General features: G+C 43.7%; 1 protein-coding gene across 1 annotated transcript in view; it reads right to left on the reverse strand.

Moving 5' to 3' along the window:
* Window positions 1-734: 734 nt before the first annotated feature.
* LOC126145824 (maternal embryonic leucine zipper kinase-like) overlaps window positions 735-21,041 on the reverse strand; it is a 393,633-nt gene continuing 373,326 nt past the window's right edge. Inside the window, exon 13 of the mRNA XM_049915586.1 lies at window positions 735-1,968. Coding sequence (XP_049771543.1) covers window positions 1,797-1,968 — 172 coding nt within the window. The 3' untranslated portion in view covers window positions 735-1,796. The remainder of the gene's footprint in view (window positions 1,969-21,041) is intronic.

Raw genomic sequence — 21,041 nt, forward strand, 5'->3', positions numbered from 1 at the left:
TTCAGACATTGCTGTTGGGATGAAGTGACTAAAATTTGCGACATTTGTTTGGAGAAAGAAATGAAAAGTGAAATGCACTAAAGTCTTTAGCAAGACATCCCTATCGTAAATGGTCAGAAATCCAGGGGGTTTGAATATCTCCCTCGTGAGGCTTTCAGTACTCGGGACGATGAAAATTTATCCACCAGTGCACAATTAATATTTTTTTTTGTTTTGTAGAAATAATTTAGTATTCGCTATTAAGCGTACGACAATGCTGCAAGTGGCTTGATCTCGTCGCTTAGCTTCCCGACACCTTTGCACACAGTGAGCTAATGTGCAAAAACAGGGGGAACCGCCGAGTCCCTTTGGGGATAGACATTTGTGCGTGATGCGGTTGTAGTGTAATTATTGCGTCAAATTTGGGATCTTTTCAGTTCTACGATTGTGATACGGCACTTCCAGTTCACCTGCATTCCCACGATTGGCCTTGGTAACAATTCACTGCTCGATTCGAGGCTGTAAGAAATGCCAAGTATGACGGTAGTGAGGTCTAAACGAACTGAATCTCTTTCCTTGGACTCCACTTGTTAAAGGAATTGTTCGGCAGGTTAGACGAACTGCCGGATGTTTTGTTTGTGTCGACAGCACATCCCGCTCCCGTCGAGCACACTAAATACAAGTGCATAGACAGAGGGATGGAACAAGAGTCAACGCGCAAAATCTCACAGCAGTATGAAATTTTATTAGGAACAGAAAGTAATGCTAGCGTCTTCATTTAGAACATTTGACACAGATTAGAAATATTTTACATCCAAATCCGTTTACAAACTAAATATATAAATCTATGAATATATAATACTATTTATTAACACTATGACACACCAAAAGAATAAAAATATATATTCTGTACCAAGAAGGAAGAAATTATAAAGAATTTCTGATATAATTGTTGAGAAATACTGATAGCGATTCGTTTAGCAACTTCTTCGCAACACCTGTCTTTAGAATAGCCACGTCATGAGAAAACCGAGCCATTAAAAATTGAACTGGCCCCATAGCAATCTCAATACCAGGTCAAAATCATACTTAGCTGCGTTATACAGCACCAGGTCACGTTTTACGCTGCAAAATGTGATTTTGTTACATAAATGACGTTCAGAGGAAGCACGAATTTAACACGTTTTATATAGGCTTGTGAATATGTCTCAGTACGAAGTCCAACTATTAGAACAAGACTGTAAAAGGAAGTATATTCAGACGGACTACATGCTTGTATCAAACCGAGAGTAGAGGTTTATGAAGCTGCTTGCACGAAGTTTACATAATAGATAAACGTAAACAAAATAGGGAAGTTTAGCAACAAAAGCAGGTAGATACATAAATTGTATAAAAATATGAAACGAAGAAATTAGAGAACCTGTTAAATGGAAAGAATGGAATATATATGACACGTATAAATACAGAGGACTGGAAACATTTAAAAGTGCAGCAGTCATGTAAATATTTGGAGAATTAAAACATCAAAAGTTGGAAAATATTTTCTGAAACTCTTAGAGTGAATCATCACTGGAGTTCTAAGATATTATTTCCGTGTTATTAAAACCTGGAAGACTTTTATGATAAGTCTGCCGTAGACAGGTTTAGAGCGCGACAATAACTGATGAATTAGAAAATACTACGTAAAATTTACAGCGGGCGTTTCACAACATCAAAATATATTGCAGGCTACAGTGTTGTAGGAAAGGTTTTGGAAGCGTCTGGGAAGACTAGAGTTGAGCCGGGGCGGGCAGCCGGGCAGCTGGGCAGCTGGGCAGCTAGCCGTCGCCCAGGGCCAGCACCTGCTCGCACACGCGCTTGTAGCTCCAGGCGTCGCCGCGGAGGCGCTTGCGTCGCACGGCCACCACGTGCTCGGCGTCTGCAGAGGGCGCCACCAGGCACACCTCCAGCTCGAACGACAGCCGCGGCTGCTTGGCCCGCACCACCCACCTGCCGAACACAACACCACCTCACCGTCTCCATCGCCTTTATTTACATACGCAAAACAACTTGGCACTTTCAGCCTATGACACATCAGAATCGCCGAAATTTTTATATAACTGAACATAATTTCTTCACATCATCACAGTTCTACATATACAAGGTGTTACAAAAAGGTACAGCCAAACTTTCAGGAAACATTCATCACACACAAATACAGAAAAGATGTTATGTGGACATGTGTCCGGAAACGCTTAATTTCCATGTTAGAGCTCATTTTAGTTTCGTCAGTATGTACTGTACTTCCTCGATTCACCGCCAGTTGGCCCAATTGAAGGAAGGTAATGTTGACTTCGGTGCCTGTGTTGACATGCGACTCATTGCTCTACAGTACTAGCATCAAGCACATCACATCAGTACGTAGCATCAACAGGTCAGTGTTCATCACGAACCTGGTTTTGCTGTCAGTGCAATGTTTACAAATGCGGAGTTGGCAGATGCCCATTTGATGTATGGATTAGCACAAGGCAATAGCCGTGGTGCGGTACGTTTGTATCGAGACAGATTTCCAGAACGAAGGTGTCCCGACAGGACGACGTTCGAAGCAATTGATCGGCGTCTTAGGGAGCACGGAACATTCCAGCCTATGACTCGCGACTGGGGAAGACCTAGAACGACGAGAACACCTGCAATGGACGAGGCAATTCTTCGTGCAGTTGACGATTACCCTAATGTCAGCGTCAGAGAAGTTGCTGCTGTACAAGGCAACGTTGACCACGTCACTGTATGGAGAGTGCTACCGGAAAACCAGTTGTTTCCGTACCATCTACAGCGTGTGCAGGCACTATCAGCAGCTGATTGGCCTCCACGGGTACACTTCTGCGAATGGTTCATCCGACAATGTGTCAATCCTCATTTCAGTGCAAATGCTCTCTTTACGGATGAGGCTTCATTCCAACGTGATCAAATTGTAAATTTTCACAATCAACATGTGTGGGCTGACGAGAATCCGTACGCAATTGTGCAATCACGTCATCAACACAGATTTTCTGTGAACGCTTGGGCAGGTATTGTTGGTGATGTCTTGATTGGGCCCCATGTTTTTCACACCTATGCTCAATGGAGCACGTTATCATGATTTCATACGGGATACTCTACCTGTGCTGCTAGAACGTGTGCCTTTACAAGTACGACACAACATGTGGTTCATGCACGATGGAGCTCCTGCACATTTCAGTCGAAGTGTTCGTACGCTTCTCAACAACAGATTCGGTGACCGATGGATTCGTAGAGACGGACCAATTCCGTCGCCTCCACGCTCTCCTGACCTCAACCCTTTTGACTTTCATTTATGGGGGCATTTGAAAGCTCTTGTCTAAGCAACCCCGGTACCAAATGTAGAGATCTTCGTGCTCGTATTGTGGACGGCTGTGATACAATACGCCATTCTTCAGGGCTGCATCAGCGCATCAGGGATTCCATGCGACGGAGGGTGGATGCATGTATCCTCGCTAACGGAGGACATTTTGAACATTTCCTGTAACAAAGTGTTTGGAGTCACGCTGGTACGTTCTGTTGCTGTCTGTTTCCATTCCATGATTAATGTGATTTGAAGAGAAGTAATAAAATGAGCTCTAACATGGAAAGTAAGCGTTTCCGGACACATGTCCACATAAGATATTTTCTTTCTTTGTGTGTGAGGAATGTTTCCCGAAAGTTTGGCCGTACCTTTTTGTAACACCCTGTATATGAAATTGAAGATACTACACTTAAAACTTTATAGAATAAAAATCCGCATCAGTTGCCAGTACTTTTCTTAATTTATTCCATTAACGGTTTCGTAGCTTAAAGCAAGATCCTCAGGTGACATTTGCGTGTCGTACTGTCCAGACGGGCGCTGTGGTTGCTAGCCCTACGCTCCCATGCATTTGTTTGAAGTGGGTGTGATACACGATGACTCACTGGCCCGACCACCACGCATTTACGTTCTCGTAATTATTTGGCGGCACCTGATGATGAAACTCTAAGCTTCGAAACCGGTCGTGGAATACTTTAACAGAATTACCACCAACTGAACTGTTTTGTACATTTAAAAGGACACTGAGACACAGTATCTCGTCAGATTCCTGTGTACGATTCCTGTGTACTGTGGTGGCATAGCAGCAATCAATCACGATTAGATAGCTGTAAAATTCGTCTCCGTGGATTCGGGACCTACAGAAGGCGCTCCATGTGCATACATGGTCCGCATGCCACCACACGATGAAGGGTGCACAGTGGAGGGTACCACGTTCCACTACTTGTCTTTTGTCATATTCGACTTGCAAATACAGCGAAGGAAGAACGACTCGCTATATGCCTCCGAACGAGCTAATTTCTCCGATATTACTTCGTGATCTTAAAGCGAAATGTACTAGCTCGTTGGGGAACAACAGAATCGTTTTGCAGTCGGTCTCCGATGTCCCCGTGTGGACAGTAGAGTCGTTTTGCAGTTGGCCGGTTCTCTAAATTTCCTCAACAGCAGCTCGCAAAAAGAACGCTGTATTGCCTCCAGGGTTTCGAAACCGCGTCGCCGCAGCACCATAATAGAGTCATAGATTCATGTGGTGATGGGAAGAACATAACACACACCAATATATTATATAAAACCAAGAGCATTATCAGCATTTGAAACGGAAGAGAAGCAACGTGTGTATACGTTTTAAATGCGACGTAATTCATGCAAATATCTGGAACTAGCAATGTACAGAAATACGAGGATGAGTCACATGAAAACCTTCAATATTTTTTAAAAATATTATTTATTGTGCAGAAGTGGTTATTATTTATTTAGCGTATGTGGTTTTCAAGTACAAATGGTTTCAGAAGTGGTACAAAGCTGTATCACTTTTCAACATAATCTCCTCCACGGTCAATGCAAGTCCTCCAGCGCTTACCAAGTGCATAAATTCCTTTAGAAAAAAATTTCTTGGTAGTCCGCGCAACCACTCATGCACCGCGTGGTGTACCTCTTCATCAAAACGGAACTTCTTTCCTCCCATTGCGTCTTTGAGTGATCCAAACATATGGAAATCACTTGGGGCAAGGTCTGGGTTGCTCGCTCTCTTCGTTTCCGGTTGGTGGAAGTGAACCCAGGTTTCGTCCCCAGTAACGATTCTTTCAAGGAAGCCATCACCTTCTCGTTCAGAGCGCCGAAGAAGTTCTTCTCAAGCATCAACACGTCGTTCTCTCATTTCAGGAGTCAGCTGCCGTGGCACTCATCTTGCAGACACTTTGTGAAACTGGAGCACATCATGCACAATGTAGAGTCACAACTCGTTGTGCCTGACCTGGACGAGGAGCATCTTCCACTGAAGTCACACCATTTGTGAACTTCCTACTCCATTCGTAGACCTGCTGCTATGACAAACATGCATCACCGTACTGAACCTTCATTCGTCGATGAATTTCAATAGGTTTCACACCTTCACTACTCAAAAACCGAATAACAGAACGCTGTTCTTCCCTGGTGCAAGTAGCAAGTGGGGCAGCCATCTTTATACTGATACTACGACGGTATGTGTGCATCTACACTATGCTGCCACCTACAGACCATTCTTCACGCTGTTTGTAGCACGCTTTCCAACTTCCAGTACAACGGCGCGAAATTTCGATATGTTATTACAAATTTAAGGTTTTCATTTGACTGACCCTCGTATGAAGTGGAATAATTACTTTGTCGCAATGGTAAGTAAAGAAAATGGCAGACTTCGATAGATCGGAAAGACAGTGACAAATTGAAAAATCCAAAGTTGCACAGTGATTCAAAGTCCACATTAAAATGGCTGGGTCATACTTAGCAAAAGAATAGGTGTGTTCAAACCAAACGTCAAGCCAAAGAAAACTTTAATTTCTTGTAAAATGCAATTTGGCTACAAAAAATACTGCTTAAGAAATAATAGCTTCTACGAAATACTGCTGAAGTAAGTGGCATCCCTGTCAGGTCACACTAAGAGGGGACACGAAATGCATACCAAAAATGCCAGCGCGACTCGTCCGTGTGAGAGTATGTCGCGAAAATGCCGGAAAACATTATACAGAAGGCACACGAACAAAAACTCTATATATCTCGCAGACATCTTAAATTCTCAGGTCAGAATCAGCTTCCCACGTGTAGTGACCGCAAAAACCGTCAAGTCTCTAACGGTAATTACGTTTATTACTCGCTGACAGCGTCAAGTTTCACTGCATACTAAGCACTAAGACGTAATGAAGACTAACTTTTTTGAGTCATCAGTATTTTAACTAGTTTGATGCAGCCCGCCAGGAATTCCTCTCCCATGCCAACCTCTTCATCTCAGAACAGCACTTGCAACCTACGTCCTCAATTATTTGCTGGATGTATTCCTGTCTCTGTCTTCCCCTGTAGCTCCCTCGTACCATGGAAGTCAGTTCCTGATGTCTTAACATCCGTCCCTTCTCCTCGTCAGTGTTTTCCACACACTCCTTTCCTCTCCGATTCTGCGGAGAATCTCCTCATCTTATCAGCCCACCTAATTTTCAACATTCGTCTTAAGCACCACATCTCGAATGCTTCGATTCTCTTCTGTTCCAGTTTTCCCACTGTCCATGTTTCACTACTATACAATTCTGTGCTCCAAACGTACATTCTCAGAAATTTCTTCCTCAAATTAAGGCCTTTTTTGATACTAGTAGACCTCTCTTGGCCAGGAATGCCCTTTTTGCCAACGCCAGTCTGTTTCTGATGTCCTCCTTGCAGCGTCCGTCACAGGTTCTTTTGCTGCCTAGCTAGCAGTTTATTTCTACCATTCCTTCTTCGATGGGATTGAACAATGGGGGCGAAAGACTACATCCCTGTCTCGCAGATTTTCTAATCCGAGAACTTTGTTCTTGGTCTTCCAGTCAAATTAATCACTCTTGTCTCTTGTACTTCTTGTATATTACCTGTCTCTCCCTCTAGCTTACTCTTATTTCCTCAGAATTTCCAACATCCAGCACCATTTGACGTTGTCGAACGCTTTTTCCACGTGGAGAAATAATATGAAGGTGTCTTGATTTTTCTTTAGTCTCACTTCCAGTATCAGTCGCAACGTCAGAATTGCCTCTTTAACGCTTTTACATTTCCCAATGCCAAACTGATCGTCATCTTATACATCCTTAGTTTTCTATTCCATTCTTCTGTACATTATTCTTGTAAACAGCTTGGATACATGACTTGTTAAGCTGATTGTGCGATAATTCCCTCACTTGTCAGTTCTTGCAAACTTCAGAATTGTGTGGATGATATTTTTCCAAAAGTCAGACGGTATATCGCCAGACTCATACATTCTACACACCAACGTGAATAGTCGCTTTTTTGCCACTTCACCCAATAATTTCAGAAATTGTGATGGAATGTTATCCGTCCCTTCTGCCTTATTTAAACGTAAGTCTTCCAAAGTTTTTTTAAAACTCTGCTTCTATTACTGCATCCCCTATCTCTTCTAAATCGACTCCTGTTTCTTCTCCCATCACATCATCAGACAAGTCTTCCCCCTCACAGAGGCTTCCAATGTACTCTTTCCACCTATCCGCTCTCTCCTCTGCATTTAGCAATATAATTCCCATTGCACTCTTAACATTACCACCCTTGCTTTTAATTTCACCGAAGGTTGTTTTGACCTTTGCTGAGTCAGTACTTCCGACAATCGTTTCTTTCGATTTCTTCGCATTTTTCATGCAGTCATTTAGCTTTAGCTTCTCTGCACTTCGTACTTGTTTCATTCCTAAGTGACTATAGTTTCTGTATTCCTTAATTTCCTTGAACATTTTTGTACTTCCTTTTTTCATTCATCAACTGAAGTATTTCTTCTGTTACCCATTGTTTCTTTAAAATTATCTTCTTTGTACTTGTGTTTTTCTTTCCAACTTCTGTGATTGCCCTTTTGAGTGATTTCGATTCCTCTTCAACTGTACTGCCTACTGAGCTATTTCTTATCGTAGTATCTATGGCCTTAGAGAACTTCAAGCGTATCTCTTCATTCCGTAGTACTTCCCTATTCCACTTCTTTGCGCGCTGATTCTTCCTGTCAAGTCTCTCAAACTTCAGCATACTCTTCGTCGCTACTAAATTGTACCTGAGTCTATATCTGCTCCTGATTACGCCTTACAATCCAGTATCTGATTTCAGGATCAGTGTCTGACCATGATATCGGATAATCTTCCAGTATCTACCGGCCTTTTTCACGTATACCTCTTCATCTTTTGATTCTTGAACAGAGAATTCGGTGTTACTAGCTGAAATTTGTTGCAGAGCTCAGTTAGTCTTTCTCCTCTCTCATTTCTATTACCAACCCCATATTCTCCCGTAACATTTTCTTCTACTCCTTCTCCTACAACCGCATTCCAATCCCCATGATTTTCGCTTCCCTTTACGTTCCGTATTACACGTTCAACACCCTCAAATACTTTCTCTTCCTCTTCATCTTCTGCTTGCGACGTCGGCATTATACCCGCACTACTGTCGACGTTGTTGTTTTGCTGTCGATTCTGGTGAGAACAACCCTATTACTGAACTGTTCGCCGTAGCTTACTCTCTGTTCCACCTTCCTGTTCATATCGAATACTTCTCCCGTTATACCATTTTCAGCTGCTGCTGATATTCTGTATTCATCAGACCAGAAAACCTTGTTTTCGTTCCAGTTTACTCCACTGGCCCCCACTAGATTGAGCTTTTGCATTTTCTTTTTGAGATTTTAATGCATATTACATAATATACGATACTAGCTGGTACCCATCTCTTCACATTAATTTAAATATTAAATTTGTACAAAAACCTAACTTTATATAGCTTATGACCTACCATTTCAGAGGATATATTTATCGTATGTGTGATTAAAATAACTAAAATATAAATATACTAATTTTTTACAGTTATTTTTATAAAATTTGCCAGACATTTATAATATTTAAATATCATTTCTATTGAATATCTACGACAATCACTAAATTCTTTGACTAGCATGTTAGAATCTTCATCGTTCTTCTTGTTAGCACTTGGCGGGAAGAGTAACTATATGATGTGGTATTGGAAACGCAGTTGTACAGAGAAGTAACGTTTAACTATTGAAAGAAGAATCTTGTGGAACATTTTATGAATCATATTTTGCAAATCAACCATCTATGAATTCATGAATACAGAAGATTCAAAGAAGAACTGCTTTATTTCATGTTAGTAAACTATTAACGCGGCAAACTTTGAAATAATACGAGTATATTTCCTAGTATAGAAATAATTCTAAACTATCATTCCCCTTAAAAGAAGACAGTGAGGCCCACATAAGTAAAAGACTTACACTTCAGTAAAGTGGACATGCCTTTCAATTAGACTTCTTTCAGAAAAATGACAGAAATCCATTTGGTGGACACATACAATTTTAAAAGCATGTTTTTCACTCAAATGAAACATGTGCATTAGTATTCACTGCGGAGTCGATAATGATTCCAAAACTAATATTTAAATATTGACGACTCTGTACTTTTATAGTTTACTGAAGATTACATGAAAATGCAAGCACTTGACTCAGTTCTTTTAAAACCAACAGTAATTTGACAATACTTTTACAATCTAGCCTCATGGTTTCAACAGTCTACGGGAGTTCTTTCAAAATCTTAACGCCATAAAGGATAACATAAAATGTCCTATTGAGACGGAGAAAGAAGACTGATTGCCGTTTTTAAGCGTGTTTGTGCGATGCAAAAACGATGGTACATTTCGAAGGCCCACTCATACAGACCTGTATTTGCAGGCTATTAGTTGCCACCATCCGCACAAACAATGGGCGTTCTGCAGACCTTGATCACGAGCACATACCATTAACCCGCAAGCACAACTGGAATACCCCCAAATTGTGTTCCTGAATAATGGATTTTCGTATAAGCAAGCACGGAGAGTGCTTACACGCGTCAAAATGCCAGGATAAGGGAGAGGACGAGGCAGTTTATCTACCATATATTGGAAATGTTTGCGCGAAAATAGAACATTAAGAACATACAAGATTAAAATGAGTTTTCGTCCTGTGTCAAAACTCTCGACGCTTTTGAGATCTATCAAAGACGACTTGAAGTTGGGCAAGACAGGCGTTTAAAGGATTCTGTCCGAGTTGGGTAACTACTTTAGTGGGCAAACGACGCGCACTGTTTAGGATCGCGTTGTGGAACGTCACCAGTATATTCACCTTCTCGAAGCAAGGAACTTCGCTATCGCTGAGCACTTCATTTCTGCTGGTCATCTAATGAAATACACTGACGGGAAAAAAATCGCAACACCAAGAAGGAGTTGTGCGACATGAACCAAAGTTCATAGGCGTCTTTCTACATCTGAAATATGATTTGCATTCAAATTTCGTGACAGTCGCACAAGAGCGGCGCTAGCGGCGCCACTGAGAGGATGCAAATCAGGTTTGCTTTAAATACACGCAGCAGCTGTCGTGGGTGTTAGTAACCTTCGAGACTGAAAGTGGTGAGTTGATTTTAGTCAAAAAATCCTTTGCGGCAACAGAGACGCCATTATGAACACCTCACTGAGGCTGCACGAGATCCTGTAATAGGGCTACGAGGAGCTGGATGTTCCTTCTGCGATAATGCAGAAAGACTTGTCAGGAATGTAGCCACTGCACATTATTGCTGGCAGCGGTGGTCGCGAGAAAATACGGTCGAAAATTACCAGTCTCCGAGCGGCCACGTGGAATTACCGAGAGAGAAGACCATCGTGGTCGGCGTATTCCTCTGTTGCATCGTACTGCATCTGCAGCAGCAATTTTGGCGGCAGTTGTCACCACAGCGACACAACGAATCGTTAAAAATCGGTTACTTCAAGAACGGCTGCGAGCCAGACGCCATATAGCGTGCATTCAACTGACCCCAAACCATCACCGTTTGCGTCTTCAGTGATATAAGGCGAGGTCTCATTGGAGGGCACAGCGGAGGTCTGCTGTGTTTTCTGATTGAAGCTGGTTCTGCCTCCGTGCCAGTGATCACCGTGTGTTGGTTAGATGGTGGCTGGTTGATGGCCTACTAACAACCTGTCTGCATGCTAGAAACACTGCACCTACAGCTGGTGTTATGGTCTGGGTCGCGTTTTCGTATGATAGCAGGAGAATTCTTGTGGTCATCCTACACACCTTAACTGAAAATTTGTACGCCAATCTTGTGATTGGACTTCTTGTGCTACCACTGATGAAAAGCATACCAGGGGTTGTTCTCGAACACGACAACGCTCGCCCACATACTGCCGTTGTAACCCACCGTGCCCTACAGTGTCAACGAGTTGAACTGGCCTGCTCGGTCACCAGATCCGTCTCCAGTCGAGCACTGTCATCCACAAACAGCATTAACCGTCCCTGCATTGACCAACAAAGTGCAACAGGCATTGAACTCCATCCCAAAAACTGACATAAGGCACCTGTACAATACAATGCATGCATGTTTGCATGCTTGTATTCAACATTCTGGCAATTACATCGACTATTAATGTACTAGCATTTTGCATCTGCAATGGCTTATCTCGCCCCTATGTTAACTTGTGATCCTGCAATGTTACTCAAATAGTCTAACTCAAACAGTCTAACAAAAATAGTGGCCCATACGTCAGACTTTTGGAGCCTCATTTTCAATGAGCCAGAGGAACTATGACTGTCCGAGTCCCTTATTAGTCGGGAAGGACGTTACTGTCTTAAAAATGAGGCATCATTACGATGCACCTATAAAATATAATGAACATCGAAGAATAGCAATCTGGAGTATGGAAAGGCCAAAAAAATTTAAAGGAAAAATACCAAGTACATGCTGCTCAACTGGTAAAATTAGATTGCCAGCACTAAAATTACTCTCACCTGAATTTTCTGGATGCGTGAAAAGTGAAGCACTGACATCGAAGGATTTTTTTTTCCTCCTCCAAAAAGACGGTATAATGGATGCTTCCAGATGACATTATTTGGAGCAACAGCAACAACCGGGGATGGAGGATTTAATCTGGTGTTTCGAATCCAAGGATAAGTGTATCACATGACTGGGTCATTGTTACCATTTACAAATGAAACGCCGAAGTTTTTACAAGTTTATTTTGTAGGAAACGAAGATGATGAAACCGTTCAGCGCTCCTTTAACGTCACTGGATTGCATCGAGATACAATTCTGGATCTACAATGTTTCCTACATAAAAGTAATGTAATTGCGGACAATGAAATTAGTTATCGTGGTATTGAGATAAGTACTGACAGGAAACAAAGACCCCAGCGAAACGGGTTATTATCAGCTAGTTTAGCAATAAAATAATTTATCTTTTAAATTGATGCAGATTTTGACCAGAAAATATTGAAAGTGGAGGAAATTTCTAATGTAATACTCGTATGATCGCTAGTAGATAGTCACAACAAAAGTATTCCGACACCTGTTAGTGGACATTAAAATTGGGTGTGTCCAGACTTCGCCTTTATGACTGGTTGAACTGCGTTTCAACGAATCTTCTGAATCTCTGTGGAGAAGTGGCAGCCTATTGTTCCTCAAGGACCGAAACCAGAGAAGGTAGTGATGGTACAGGAGCATCTGTGAAGCAACGGTCTGTGGACGATAACATTTCTAAAACAGACCGAGCTGCCCAGTGTCCCGACCTGAAGCCAGTGGAACAGCTGTGGGTTGAGCGAGAACGTCGACTTCACTCCAGACCCCAGAGTCCACCATCACTACCTTCTCTGGTTTCGGTTCTTGAGGAACAATAGGCTGCCATTTCTCCACAGAGATTCACTCCCCTCTCAACCATAGCTACCCTTTCGTGACCCTCGACTCTCATAATTGCCAGCTGGTTTCTGCACAAATTGTAAATGGCCTTTCGCTCCCTGCATTCGCCCCTGCCACCTTTAGAATGTGAAAGACAGTTATTCCAGTCAACACTGTCTAAAGCTTTCTCTGAGTCTGCAAATGCTATAAAGGTCGGTTTATCTTTCCTTAGCCTATCTTCTATTAGACGTCGTAGGGTCAAGTATTGCGGCACGTGTTCGTACATTATTCCGGAATCCGAACTTATCTTCCCTGAGGTCGGCTTCTACCGGTTTTTCCATTTTTCTGTAAAGGATTCGTGTTAGTATTTTGCAGCCGTGACTTATTAAACCGACAGTTCCGTAATTTTCACACCTGTCACCATTTCCTTTCTTTGGAATTGGTATTATTATATTCTTCTTGAAGTATGAGGGTATTTCGCCCGTCTTATACATCTTGCTCTCCAGGTGGAAGAATTTTTGCCGGCCGGTGTGGCCGAGCGGTTTTAGGCGCTTCAGTGTGGAACCGCGCGACCGCTACGGTCGCAGGTTCAAATCCTGCCTCGGGCACGGATGTGTGTGCTGTCGTTAGGTTAGTTAGGTTTAGGTAGTTCTAAGTTCTAGGAGACTGATGACCTGAGATGTTAAGTCCCATAGTGCTCAGAGCCATTTGAAACCATTTTTTTTTCGAAGAATTTTTGTCATGGCTGGCTCTCCCGCGGCTATCAGTAGTTCTGACGGAATGATGTCTGCTCTCGGGGTCTTGTGCTTGCGTAACAAACCATAATTAAGTCAAATCGAGAAAGACTCGCGGACGAAATATGGCGTCGCAGCGGATCAGCTAATCACATGCCACTTCATCTATGGCAACACTCTGATTGTATACGGGCCCTGAAACAACAGCAGGTAGTCACAGAGACGGGCTGTATTACATAGCAACCGACAGCAGCCCCACCTCCCACCTCCCTACGCCCTATCCCCCCCCCCTCTCTCTCTCTCTCTCTCTCTCTCTCTCTCTCTCTCTCTCTCTCTCTCTCTCCCCCACACACACACGGGACGCATCGCGGCGGGTGAGACGCTGCCGCGGGTGTCCCGTCGGCGGCTAACGAGACGATAAATAACAGCGGGCAGCCGCTCAGCCGCTGGTGAAGAATGGCCGCCGCCGTAATTTGGTTTATAAGGTTAGGCCGCGGGTTAATAACCTCCCATAACGCTCGCAATTATTTCCGAAGCGAAGCGAGAAACAGCGCCAAGTGTGAGCTGCCGCGGGGCAGCGCGGGCCGGATCTGCCTGCCTTCTGCCTCAGCCTATCTCTCCCCCCCCCCCTCCCCCCCCCCACTCAACCTCCACTGCGGCGCTAATAGAACGAGTGTAGCGCGGCGCGGCTCGCGTTACTCCGGGAGAATACCCTGTCAATACTCGCGGGGCCTTTGTACACATTAGCAGTCGGCACCTCCATATTATAATGAATGCTCGGCGGGCAGTATTTCATTTATCTGAGCGCGCGCGCCGCACGACCTCGCAGATAAGCATCGCGCAGCCGCCAGGGGCGGACGCGGCCGAGCAGCGGCGAGCGCAGCCGAGCAGCGGCGAGCGCCGGCCCATCGCCGCGGCCCATCTCGGCTCTGCCCGCCTGATTGATTCCACGCGTGAGATAGCGGGCGGGCGCGCAGCTGCGCTGGCCGCGCCGTGCTATCGCTTTCACCGCAGAGCGCAGTTGACGCAGGGGAAGGCGGCGGCCTCCGGCAAAGGCAGCGGGCCGAGGTCGTGACCCCGCGGGGCGTCTGCCCTGCCGCGGACACTCGCTGCTCCAGATCCGCGTTCCTCGCTACTTACACGGGACGGCGGTACTGCCGCCAGGACCCCGCATTATTTCTGCGTAAAGATGGCGCAAATAGCGATAGTCTGTAAGAATAACGCCAGTACTCGTACATCGATATTATGCTATAAATACGTCGCCAATAAAGATGCATTTTTCGATGTATCGGACTTCCAGAATTCTATTTATTACACATGTTTGTAAGTACCTACTGATTTTTATACATTCCCATGAAATTAGTATAACAAAACGAAGATTCGTTACGTTTTTCCAGTGTTATATTAATACGACAGTTAATAAAGATCAGAGACGTACTGTTAAATTCACAAATCGCCCAGCGATAACTAGTGATCATTTAAGGCGGGCAACAAATGTAAGAAATTCTCGAAGGAGACACTTTGAATGGTACTGAAGGACTACGCCCGAATTTGTACAACCTAGTTTGATGAAACTTCCTGGCAGATTAAAACTGTGTGCCGGACCGAGACTCGAACTCGGCACCTTTGCCTTTCGGGGGCAAGTGCTCTAACAACTTTTTTTTAATTCCCATTTTGTTCGCTTTTGTTCGTTGCATATGCTCGGGGCGGACGTCGTAAGACATTCGTTTAAGTTCGTTGTTGAGCGAATGGCTCTGAGCACTATGCGACTTAACTTCTGAGGTCATCAGTCCCGTAGAACTTAGAACTACTTAAACCTAACTAACCTAAGGACATCACACACATCCATGCCCGAGGCAGTATTCGCACCTGCGACCGTAGCGATAACGCGGTTCCCGACTGAAGCGCCTAGAACCGCAGGACCACACCGGCCGGCCTGTTGATCGATTAACTCAGTTTTTGTTACAGAGGTCAGTTAAACCCTCTCACCGAACACGCTGAGCTACCGTGCCGGCTTGTGCTCTATCAACTGAGCTACCCAAGCACGACTCACGCCCCGTCCTCACAGCTTTACTTCCGCCAGTACCTCGTAGGAGACGAGTACTGGCGGAAGTAAAGTTTGGAAAGTAGGAGACGAGGTACTGGCGGAAGTAAAGCTGTAAGGACGGGGCGTGAGTCGTGCTTGGGTAGCTCAGTTGGTAGAGCATTTAGAACCTAGTTTGATGCTGCCACACGTTGTTAGTAACTTCCTCCACAGATGCTGGTTGCTGTGAAGGTTGAAAGCGACAGAAGTATTGAATTACAATACATACAGCTTATAGCAAACCCATCAAGAGAAGTCTACGTCACAGCTAGTATGGAAATTGCACTGCCAAATTGGTTCAGCCAGTCACTACATGCACGCGTACCGTATATTAGAATTCCCCCTTCAGTTATACTTGAACAAAATATGCCACAGAACTTCACTGTGACGCCCTTTTAGTGCCAGGCATTGAATAAAGATGAAAAACGGTATACTTTCTTTTTTTTTTTTAATTCAATAACAGTTCTGCTTTGATCCACTGATTTACTAATATTTTTCTCCATAGTCGACCGTATATTTACTATTTAAATTTACCAAAATCGGATTATTTTATCTTACTCACTCTTCTCAAAATTATACAATTTTTATTTATTTGTTTGTTTGTTGGATACGGGTTCTACCCTTACTAGTCTCTGTTGAAGTGATGAGGAGTGAAGAAAATACTGTTTCAGAAGTTTTTGTCGGTGTGGTATATCCGAAAAAACACAGGCATATGCAGCGCCACTAGACATTTCTCACACTCGAACTGTGTATCATTTTTCGTCTTCCTTGCTTGGCACATTACAAATCCTAACAAAATCTGAAAATGATTGCTTATAACTCGCAAAATGTTGAAAGGAATCCAGTGTGTTATACACGATTAAATATATCAGCTTCTCAGTTTTCCAATGATACAGAGAAGAAGAAACAGTAAGACAAAAATATAGCCGCTCGGCCCGTCTCACAGGCAATGCATTAAGTATTTACAGTAAGTATATTATCTGTAGGCAAACTGATGTAATAAGGTAGAAGGAAAACGTAATTTAAGAAGGTTTTGCAGCGGATAAGAACATTTGGAAGGACTTTGCGCAACATCAAACATTTTGTAATGGAAGGTGGTGGCACTCAACACCACAGTATCACCGACTGTGTGTCAACCAACAGAAGGGGCGCGGGGGGGGGGGGGGGGGGGGGGACCACAATGACGGCCTAAATTCCTCTATGAGCGCCCTAATCTCTCCAATATTGTTATCACGATTCCAAGGCGAAATATTCGATCGAAACTGAACAATTATTGACTGTTCCTCGAACACAAATTTTCCCAAGAGGGTATCACAAATGCTACACTGCATTTCTTTCAAAGAATCCCTCAAGGACCCTGATCATATCTGTTTCACCGATCTAATCATTGAATTCGTTCGATTTCTGCTACTGTATCCTTTTTGACGCCGACTCCAAACGCTGGAGAATTACTCCATATCATCGCACTATAGTTAACATGTATCTCCTTTAACAGATGCACTCCGGTTTCCTAGCAACTTTCGAAGACCTCTATGTCTCCCTTCGCCTTTCCTAATACTGATTCTAGATGTTGATCGCGTTTCAGTTACGTTATTAATAAGCTCCTAAATATTTATAAACGATTTGACGTGCTGAAGTTCACAATCAATCTTTTAGTCTCTTTGTAGTAGTTATTATCTTTCTTTATCTACATTTAAAGAGAGTTGTCATACGCTACACCACGTAACAGTTTTGTCCAAGTCTCCCTGCAGTTCCTTACGATCGTCTAATGGTGATACTTTCCTCTGGTAGAACTGCATCGTCAACAACCAATGACACGATCTGATAAATTGTTTATGTATATAGAGGGCAATAGAGATTCTACTACGTTTCCTTGAGGCACACTCAATATTACTTTCGTTTTTGTGGCACATTCACCGTCTAGCAAACCGTACTGCGTTCTGTTGTCTGCTGCCGTCGTCCTCACATGGGACGTGCAAGCGTTCGTGGACGCAGAGCTGGCAGTTCTGTGACGTCACTACATGGAATTTCACTTTTCAGAGCACTCCCAACCGCGAAAACCTGAATCATCCACATCAGAGTTATGCTTCTTGCAGATGAATAGGATAGCTTTCTCCATCACAAGCATAAACTGGGAGACGCCATACTGGATTACGTCGTTTGCAGCTGAAGCCCGTATTTGATGGTTAAGTTACGTGCCATTCATATATACTGTTTCAAAGCACTGGCCCCTTGAGGATGCCTCGAAAACGCGTACTTATTGGTACGATTTGTTAAAATAATATTACGTAAACGACAAATTGATTGTTTTCGTATTGTAACTTACGTACCACGGGAGTACGCCATTTCTAGACAACGGTGCAGTGAAGATCATTAAAGAGGCTTCGCTTTCGGTACTATTTGTTACAATAAAATGTCTGTTTATGACATATCGGCGACTAAAGCCTTCAAGGCATCGGAAGATCGACGACGTAGAATCATTTAGTACATGACAACGATAGTACACTGGACTACGGCGAGAACTTGGTGAACTGAAAGGTTGTCGATTCACATCTTGCCATCTGCAAATATTTTTTTATTTACCTTCGCGTCTCCTAGAAGAAATGGGATGTTCCTATTACTATAATAGAAGCGTATTCTGCAGCATGTGCCGATGTGTGTGGAAAATTTGCGCTCTCTGTTACAAGTGAGTTTGTTCGATTTTGTGAATATGGAACAATGAATTGCGATACTGTTGTCTACGTCACTAGCTAATTTCTCGCTAGTAAATGTAGTGTATACTATAGACAGAACAACATGGCTGGCATGTGTACGAGGGAACAAATTTGCGTATTTTTCGTAATCTAACTGTGCTCTTTGTGCGCCGAATGTAGCCGACACTACCGCAGGAGAGCACGGCGGTCGCAAATAACGTAGGTGAGCACGTTCCGTGTGACGTACCAGCTCGTTTCTGAGCGTGCACTAACCATGACGGAAACAACGTTTGAGGTGTTTCACGTTCCGTGTGAGGTCGTCTTACGGCGGAGGGAGGCTTCGGCAGTAGTGACACACAACACGCACAGCGCGGGCCTTCTCCCTCTCCAGTCGCACCTGCGGCCACAATTATACTCGCGTCATATTTTAAGAGGCGCTGTTTGCGCGCCGACAAGGCAACCAGAGCAGAGAGCCGACCCACCGCGGGCCACGAAAGTGGCCAGCAAATTGCCTACACACACACACACACACACACACACACACACACACACGCGGCCCATCGCCACGTCCCTCATCAACGACTAGACTTCGGTTGCGTTTGCACCGAACCAACATGGCTAGACCGGAAATGGCTCTGCGTGCTTGTCAGCCGGTATCTCAAGTGAACATGGAACGGCCCTTTACTCTGATGCGGCGTGCTCGCTGTCATGTTGTTCACTCGCAGACTGTCTCCACAGCCCAGAGCTCTCCCTTGATATAGACATCTCTATTCTAGGGATCAGTGTGAAGTGCTTGGCACATGTTACTGTTCATTAAACCATATATTAATCTTTCTTGTCGTTTCCTTCGCAGATGGAGCGCGTGAACAATGACTGCTTTCAAGCCTCTTTGTGAGCTTTTATTTAGATTTATCTGTACGGGCTGTACGTAAGTCAGTTAAAGTGTGTGTTCCTTCAGACATGCATACACGTCTGAAGGGCACTGTACTATGAGAATACATACATATACAGTGTAAACGCAGATTGGTGAGAATCAACTTTTCTGTTTGCGACGTTATGCCCAGATATTTAAACGACGTGACTGTGTCAAGCAGGACACTACTAGAATGAGATTTTCACTCTGCATCGGAGTGTGCGCTGATATGAAACTTCCTGGCAAATTAAAACTGTGCGCTGGACCGAGACTCGAACTCGGGACATTTGCTTTTCGCGGGCAAGTGCTCTACCAACTGAGCTACAGAAGCACGACTCACGCCCGGTCTCACAGCTTTACTTCTGCCAGTATCTCGTCTCCTACCTTCCAAACTTTACAGAAGCTCTCCTGCGAACCTTGCAGAACTAGCACTCCTGAAAGAAAGGATATTGCGGAGACATGGCTTAGCCACAGCCTGGGAGATGTTTCCGGAATGAATGTCCGGCACACTGTTTTAATTTGCCAGGAAGTTTCATATCAACGTACATTCCGCTGCAGAGTGAAAATCTCATTCTGGAAACATCCCCCAGGCTGTGGCTAAGCCATGTCTCCGCAATATCCTTTCTTTCAGGAGTGCTAGTCCTGCAAGGTTCGCAGGAGAGCTTCTGTAAAGTTTGGAAGGTAGGAGACGAGGTACTGGCAGAACTGAAGCTGTGAGGACGGAGCGTGAGTCGTGCTTGAGTAGCTCAGTTGGTAAAGCACTTGCCCGCGAAAGGCAAAGGTCCCGAGTTCGAGTCTCGGTCCGGCACACAGTTTTAACTTGCCAGGAAGTTTCAGGACACTACTAATTCTGTTTCCAAATATTACGGATTTGTTTTTCCTACACGTCCTCTTAATTTACATTTTTTGTATATTTGGAGTTAGCTGCCATTCATCACACCTACTAGAAATGTTGTCCAAGTCATTTTGTATCTCCCTACAGTCAACTCAACTTCGCTCCCTTACCGTGCACCACAGCATACTCAAGAAACAACCGCAGATTAGCTGTCCGCCTTGTCCTACAGGTCATTTATGAATATAGCAGATATACCTTTGCTCGCGACTCATTTTCATTTGCCACCGACGTAAGGAGGAAAATAAAGATTAACTAAAATAGTCGTCTCTTCTGGTAGCAATCGCAGGGAAAGAACGCAAGGCAAAAGAGCCCTCGCATTTTGTACAAGATTTTGTTCAATATGGTGGAGCTACAGTGAAAGCCTACATTGTATGAATATAGTGGAGAGTTGACAAAAAACTCATTGTTGCCCATTTCATTTCAAGTACAACCCTTTTAACGATATGCATTTTCAAGTTTCTAGAAAAAGAAGAAACGAAGTGTGGAGATGCAGATTTGAAAACTGAACCTCTGCGATTTTGAGTGAAGAAGATAAGACATTTTTTAAAAAAATATTATATACCCTTACAAGTTTTACTTCCCATGAACTTGAGCACTATTCCAGTGTAGACAAAGTAGTGGTTTTCAGTATCCCACCAATGAATCGTAGCCTGTGATCTGCTTTAGTTACGACTTAGGCTGTGTGTTCGACCACGTCATATCTCTTCATATTACTACTCCTAAATATTTATGTCATATTACTAACTAGCTATGTGTCATTTATCCTTTGGTCAAAGGCCACTACGCTTCTTTCTTCCGCGAGAACCATCCATTCTTTGAATTTCTCTTGATTAAAAGTTAGTCATCAGTCTTTGACAACAGTAATACATACTCGATATCTAAGAGTATGTTAGTGAGGATGTTAGCCCACTTAAATTCCTCGTAGGCGACTATTTCATCTGCGACTGTAATTGGTGGCATTCGTCAAGTCAACGTATAACATAGACAGCAGCAGTCCCTGGGCTACAAC

This window comes from Schistocerca cancellata, chromosome 1, assembly GCF_023864275.1.
Source record: "Schistocerca cancellata isolate TAMUIC-IGC-003103 chromosome 1, iqSchCanc2.1, whole genome shotgun sequence".
In the NCBI taxonomy this organism is placed as follows: domain Eukaryota; kingdom Metazoa; phylum Arthropoda; class Insecta; order Orthoptera; family Acrididae; genus Schistocerca; species Schistocerca cancellata.